Genomic DNA, 7,491 nt, shown 5'->3' on the forward strand with positions numbered 1-7,491 from the left:
CCCTTTGGTCACGTGCAAGAAGATGGCTGCTATCAAGGCCGTTTTGATTTGTTAGTCACCACGCATGCGCACAGATCACCGTAGCGCACGATGGCGGCTTCCAGGGGCACCATGTTACTGCGAAGGGTCGCGAGTAGCCTGCCTGGGCTGGCTCTGCTCCCGAGGCTCTTCTGGGCTCAGGTGAGGAGCGGGGATAAGGGGGCCGGCCGGGGCCATGTGCTGTGATGTCATTGCATGTATCACTTTGTTGGGTGGCGTCATTCTGCTGTACCGGAAATGTCCTCAGTGATGTCATTGTGCCATGGTGGACGAAGTGTGATGTCAGAGTTGCCCTGCACCAAAATCACTTGCTATGATGTCATCATGCCATGAGGGGGCACCGTGGCATCATGATTGTCATGCCATGAGGTTATCACAGCCTAGGGGTAGGGGGAGTGTGACATAATGCCTGCCGTGCTGTGAGGTCATCACTCCACAGGGTGGCAGCATGACAGGGCTGCTGTGGTATGAGGTCATCATGCCAGGAGCAAGGCAGCGTGACATCATGGCTGCCATGCTGTAGGGTTATCTTGCCACGAGGTGGCAGCGTGATATCATAGCTGCCATGCCGTGAGGTCATCATGCTAAGGCGTGGTAATATGATATCATGGGTGTCATGCTGTTATGGTGCTGTGTGGCATTGGGCAACATGATGTGACGTGGCATTGTCCTGTTGTGACCCCACAAGGGTGGGTCAGGCCGCCCGTGTGAGACGAGGTGACATTATTGCTGTTCCCAAAGTCCCCCTGCCATAACATCGCCCTGCAGTGCTGTGGTTATGCACTTCAGCATAACACAACACAGTTATCCAGGGCCGAGCCAGACTGTCAACTTGATTGCTGGGCAACGCCAGATCAGCATTGCAGCAGGATATGATGTTCCCCTGGCATGGTGTTATTCCATTGCGCGGCATCGCTGTGTCACATGGGATCTCAGCGCCCTGTTGTTGTGGGGTCCTGCAGGCTATCTTGCCTTTGAGGCATGAGCCCACTGGGCCACCCACCTTAGACACAGTTTCCTGCTGCTGTTTCCATGCAGTGTCCAGCAACTCTGGACAGGGCAGATGCAGACAGCAGATCCATTTGTCCTTACTCTGTGGTTTTGTTTTGTTTTTCTTTCTTAAAACTAGCTGGGAAATTAAATGCAAAAAATATTGTTAAAGTTGCTTGCTGAAAAGATCATGCTAGCATTTTCCAATCCCATGTATAAAATCTTTCATATTCACTAGCCCTGCTGTTTTATCACAGAGTGGCATGGGCTCTGCTGAAATGCAGCCTCCTTTGGGTGAAGCACAGCAGTTAACCACTGCAGAGCGGAGGGAAGAATTCAGCCAAGAGCACTGGGACAAATCGTTGTGCCTGCAAAGCCCAGTCGGTGCAATTTTCAGTGATGGGTGAGTGATTCTCCCCTCCGCTATGCAGTGTTGCTGTGTGGCTATTCCCCAACTGCCCCACCCCAGAGGTGGCCGCATTTCTGTGATGGGTGAGTTAACCCCCTCTGCCCCCGTGCCATGTTGCTGTTCCCTAGCTGTCCCACACCAGAGGTGGCTGCATTTCATTGATCCTTATTTAATATCCTAGATGCAGTAGGGACAGCTGCTCTTTGAGGTGGTCTGATCCTTTCTCTCCTTTCCTGACTCGGCCTTTCTTAGGCTGCTCCTGCTGCTTCACTCCTACGGCTCCAGCGCCCCGTGCTCCGGGTGTTTAGCACAGAGATGGACCCAACCACGTCAGCAGAGCCAGTCACCTTTGACACTGAATCACGCTTTAAGGAGAAACCCTGGGAGTATCTAGAGACAGAAGGTATCCAGCCAGGAGCTGCGGAGGGGTTGGTGCTGGGCTTTGGACCTGCTGCTTCACAGGCTGGCAGCACCAAGGGTAACCTTGTAAGGGGCTCAGGATTCCTGGAAGTGGTCTAAGAGTTAGAGTGGCGTGGGAAGCAGACCTGGGATCCAGGATTCTTGGGTTCTATCCTGTGCCCTGGGAGGGGAGGAGAGTCTAGTGGTTTAGAGCAGGGGGCTGGGAGTTCGGACACCTGGGTTTCCATCTCTGGACCCAGACTCTCAGTATGATCATTGGCCATCCTCCTCCCACTGTGACTCAGTTTCCCCATCTTCCCCATGATGCAACAGAGGCAGCACTCCCTCATGTTCTCTAGGATCCTCGGTGTGAACCCCACTTGGGAATGGCTAACTCTCCCCTCCCCTCCCCCCACCCCACCCCTGCAGAGTACATCGAGAGATACGGCGACAAACCCATCTGGTTCGGCTATCGGCGTAACCACAAGGGACCCATCCCCCCACAGAAGACCCGCAAGACCTGCATAGTGAGTGTGCAGCCCCACACCTTCCCTTGCCCCTCAGCTTGGGCAGGGCTTGGGGCCAATGACTGGCACACCTGTCGGCTGCCCAGGCTCCAGGAGACACATGGGGGAGCCAGTGGACACCCAGACTCCACCCTATGGCATGAGCTGTCCTCATCAAGGCTGGTCGGAGAGATGCCAGCAAAGAAAGAGGTCCTGAGTCTAGTGGTTAGAGCAAGGGGCTGGGAGCCAGGACTCCTGAGTTCTATCCCCTGCTCTGGGTGGGGAGGGGGTCTAATGATTAGAGCAAGGGGGTTGGGAGTTGACTCCTGGGTTTTGTCTGCAATCCAGGAAGAAAGTGTGGCTCTAGTGCAGTGGCCTTCAAACTGTGGGGTGCACCGTCTGGGGGGGCACGGAGGAACCTTCGGGAGGGGAGGGGTGAGGTCAGCCCCCATAGTGCGGGGAAGGGTGGAGAGAGAGCACCATCCAGCTCCACTCTGCCCCCAGCTCCACTCCAGCCCCACACCTTGCTGCAGCTTGAGCTCCACTCCCAGCAGCAGCCCCACAGTTGTTCCCTTGTGGGGAGTGCAGCGGACAGGTTCCATTACAGGTAAGGCGGGGGGGTGACAGAAGAAGTTTGGGGATCACTGATCTAGTGGTTAGAGCAGGGGGCCTGGGAGCCAGGACTACTGGTGCTGGGAGGGAAGTAGGGTCTCTAGTGGTTAGAGCAGGGTGCGGGGGCGTATAGAAGTGGGAGCAGAGTGAAAAGCGGATCAGAAAGGTGCGGTTTGATGAGAGGGCGGGAAGGTAAATTGGCAGGTGACACCAAACAAGGAGGAGTTTGAAGGTCAGCAGGACCCAGAGAACTTAATCCTTTAGCAGCTGGTCCACAGGGGTCAGAATCGTCTCCAGCGAGTGTTGGAAAGGGACCAGGATGGGGGAGGCTGGAGAAGAGTCTAGTAGGATTTGAGGGCACAGCTGGCGAGGATACCCGGCCACTGGAGCGGGGCTGCTGTGCCCACCTCTGCTGGATGACCATAGGCAAGTCGCTGTCCTTTTCTGCCTCAGTTTCCCCATGTGTAAAATGGGGTTAAAGACAGCAAAGTGCTTCGCGATCTCCAGATGTAAAGCCCTCGGGAAGAGTTTGGGATTATTATAATAGCAGGGGACAGATGCTTCAGGGCATGAGGAAGGACAGGAAGGCCATTCTATGGAGGCAGGCTATTCCATACCTGACCACTAGGGGTTGCTTGCACCTTCTCCTTTGGCTAACCACTGCCAGAGAAAGGATACCGGGCTAGATGGGCCCATGGGTCTGGCCCACCATGAGTGTTGCTTTGTGGTATATGGGGACCACCGCTGGCTGGGATGTGAGCAGGGTGGAGAGGCGGCTCAGCTCTGACAGTCTCGTTTGGTTCCCCAGAGAGGAAAGAAGATTGTGGGGAACCCCTGCCCCATCTGCCGAGACCAAAAACTCCACGTGGACTACAGGGTAAGGGGCCGAGTCCGACTCAGGTCCTTCCAGCCCCTCCCCACCCCCAGGCAGGGCCTGTGACCCCCATCCCTTGACCTGGGGAGAAAACATGCGTGGTCTGAGTTCCTCGGGCACAGCTCTATGATCCTCCACCCCTGCTCTGTAACCCTCTTCCTAAGACCTGCCCTGTCTGTATGATACCTTCCCCTTTGCCCCTGCCCTGGCTGTATGATCCCCTCTTTCCCCTCTGCCCCGACTCTGTGATCCCCACTTCTTTCCTCAGGCTGGCCCTTCCTGTATGGTCCCTTCCTTCCCCGGCTCTTTGGGAAACCTGGTGTCCCCCAGCAGCCCGGTGTCCTCTCTACGGCGCCAGCCTCTTTCCGCCTGGCCCTGCACCTGCTGCTCACAGCTCCACTTCTGCCTCTCTCCCCCCCGCAGAATGTGAAGCTCCTAGAGCAGTTCATCTGCTCCCACACCGGCATCACCTTCCATCCCACACGCACAGGTACATTGTTCGTCCTCTGCCCAGGGGGGCTTGGAGTCCGCCACAGGGAACCACTTTCCCAGTCAGACCAAAGGGGTGGACGGGGAGCCATCTGCCTGGTTCAGGGCGGGACCCAAGAGAGAGGAAGCAGGGGCAGCATGAGGGCTGGGGTAGTGCAGAGGTGGAGGAGAATAGCCCAAGAGGCCAGGGGATAGTCTGTGGGGGGGGGGAGGGGTACCAAGAGGTGGGTGGGATGGGGATCCTTGAGGGCAGGGGGAGAGAAGGATGAAACTGACAAAGGAGGTGACATTTCCCATCTGGTCCCATCCCTCCATGGGGAAGCATTGCCCACTACAGCCTGTTCCCCAGGGAGATGGAGATGCCCCATCCAGCCCAGCCCCCACCTGGGGAACCCTCTTTGTCCCTTGGGGCCCTGTCTGTCCCTTTTAGAAATGGAAAAGGAGCCTCTGGATCAATTTGCCCCAGAATTGGCTCCCCAAACCCCATGGTCTCTTTGTTCTCTGAGACACGCTACCCTCTCCTTCCGCTGCAGGCGTCTGCATGAAGCAGCATAAACGCTTGACCCAGGCAATCGACCAAGCTCGTGACCATGGTGAGTAGAGAGCTGGATATGACCAAGTGGGAATAGCAGGGGGCTGCGGGTTAGAATTGAGGGGCACCGGCAGCACTGGCAGGGAGCCCAGGGCTGTGTGTGGGGAGCAGGGCTGTGGATGGGGATTGACCCGTCTTGCTTACCAGCTGCTTTTCCTCCCCACAAGGGCTCCTGAGCTTCCACATCCCCTTGGTGACGCTGCAGGGTGAGGACTACACTAACCAGCACCAGGCAGTGGCCAAGACGCCCCCCGCCCTCTCCCTGCAGAGCCAGACACCCTGGTACCCCTGGTATGAGTGGCAACAGCCGCCCGAAAAGGACATTGCCAGGATCCGCAGGATCTACAAGGACTATCTGAAGGAGGAGACCGGCCTGGCATGAGGGCCCAGGGAAGGACTGGAGGGAGTGTCCTGGGGCGTGGGGAATGGGCCACTTCTGGGGAAGCTAGGGCCTTCGGCCTCACCTGACAAGCTGGCCCTAGTCCCAACCCCTCCAGGGATAGCGCTGGAGCTGCCCAGCTCCCGGCCATGACTTGTCCAAGCCTTCAGTGGAGAATAAACTGGAAGCTGTCGGCAGTGACTCCCTGTGTTTATTCACCCTGTGCTGGAATGGGATATGGGGTCTTTCTCATTTAGTGGGCACAAGCTCCCATCCACCCCCAGAGCTGAGGAACTGGTTGGCTATGGGAGTGGGGAATGGGCCATGAGGCCTTTCCCCCTTAGGGGATGTCAGCTCTGATCCACCCCTAGGGCAGATGAATTGGCTGGCTATGCAGGTGGGGAATGGGACACTGGGCCTTTCACCTCTAGGGGGTGCCAGCTCCAATCTGGCCCCAGCTTAAATGTATTTTCACACATCTCTGGGATGTATGGTCAGGCTCTTCCAGGAGAGCCAGCTGGGGCCCATGCCTGCCAGGGGCCTCTCTGATCATGTGCTCTCACCATCTCTTCCCCAGATGCCCCATGGTAGCAGCAGGAAGTTGGAACAGGTCTGGCAGATGAAGGTCCTGTGTGGGGAAGGGAAGCAGAGCAGTGTCAGGCCCCATAGCGGAAACCTCAGCTCAGCTGATGGCATAGCACATAGCATGTCTACTCCCTGACCGACCTACCATGCAGCCCACCCAGTCCCAGGCGCGCACCAGAACAACCACACTTGGACAATTGCAGACATGCAACTCACTCACAATGGACCCACTCGATCAGACGCACAACACGCCTGCCTGCCTGTTCACAGACATGTAGCCTGCCTACAGGGCACCTATCCACAGTTGCCTCAACTGAGATCAGGGCCCTGTTGTGCCGGGCGCTGCCCAGACACACAGCGAGAGACAGTCGCTGCCTGAAAGCTCTTGCAGGCTGAACAGAAGAGGTAGAGGAAGGCTCATCCCCATTTTACAGATAGGGAACCTGAGGCTTCTAAAGGTACAAGGGCTTGCCCAGAGAGTCTGTCAGAGTTGGGAATTGAACCCCAATCTCGAGTCCCCAGCCTGCAGCTCCCCTCTGCTGTCATAGTGTTGCCTGTCCTAACCCCCTCAGTGGGCTAGGGAACCCCTTCTATCAGGGTTCTCCCTTTCCATGCCAGATGCTCCCATAAATCCTAGGCAGCTGGGATCCCAGATGCCACAGTGATGGCCATAGTATAAAATAGGAGATGGGTCAGAAAAGTCTTTTGGGGGGGTGGCCTATAGAGACTCCCATTCTGTGGTACTGAGCTCCCTCTTGCAGCCTGATCTGGGGGCTATGCTCTCTTTAGGGATGGGGACAGTGGTGTTGCCATGATATTCCCCCTGCCCTGGTCACTGCAGCCTATCCTGAAGTGGGGGAATCTATCTGTGGGTGGGAGGGGAGGTCCCCACAATTGCCTCTTCCCCTTCCCCAACCACCGTGGTTGACAGGAGGTGCCCTCTTCTTTAATTGTGAGGGGTGGAATGGCTGGCCCTTTACAATATTCCTCCCTCATCCTGGTGACCAGCCCGGAGGTGGGGGTGTCCCCCAGGATTGGATGGGTCACCTCTGTAATACACCCTTGGATGAAACAGATCAGGGTTGGGAGTGGAAGGTCTGTTACTGAGGGACCAGTGTTATTATGGGGGAGACAGACTGAGGGGGCCCTTCCACTGGGAGATCCAGACTAAGAGTGTCTCATCATTTGAGGGGATGTCAGACTGTTATAAGTGGCTCTCCAATATTGGGGGACTAGACTGTAAGGGGGTTCTTACGGGGGGTGGCAGGTTGGGGGAGGTGCTTATGGTAGCGGATAGTCCTTGGGGTTCCCTGTGATGGGGGAGCCATTGTTTTGGGGGTCTTGTATAATGGTGGGACCAGATGGGGGGGGTTCCTATGGAGTGAGGGGGAAGGCAGAATGAGGGGGGCAGTCCAGGGGGTCCCTATCATAGGTTAGGCAGCTTCAGGGAGCAGAAGGACTTGTTTATTGGGAGGATCCCTATGATGGAGACCAGATTAGGGTGTCCTGTCCATTGGAGGAGGCAGAGGTAGTTCCTTATCTGAGCCAGATTAAATGGGTCCTCTCATTAGAAGGGTGAGCCTTTGGAGTTGGGGGAGTCCCCTAAATTGCCGATCA

The 7,491-nt window shown here is 56.5% G+C and overlaps 1 protein-coding gene across 1 annotated transcript; it reads left to right on the top strand.

Moving 5' to 3' along the window:
- Positions 1-18: 18 nt before the first annotated feature.
- Positions 19-5,490, top strand: MRPS18B (mitochondrial ribosomal protein S18B). The gene is made up of 7 exons (XM_084647260.1): positions 19-180; positions 1,691-1,841; positions 2,267-2,364; positions 3,764-3,832; positions 4,253-4,319; positions 4,852-4,911; positions 5,078-5,490. Exons 1-7 carry the CDS (start codon positions 91-93, stop codon positions 5,290-5,292), a joined length of 750 nt encoding a protein of 249 aa, XP_084503386.1. The 5' UTR covers positions 19-90; the 3' UTR covers positions 5,293-5,490.
- The last annotated feature ends 2,001 nt before the right edge of the window (positions 5,491-7,491 follow it).

This window comes from Lepidochelys olivacea (genome assembly GCF_965140295.1).
Source record: "Lepidochelys olivacea isolate rLepOli2 genome assembly, chromosome: 14".
Classification (NCBI taxonomy): Eukaryota; Metazoa; Chordata; order Testudines; family Cheloniidae; genus Lepidochelys; species Lepidochelys olivacea.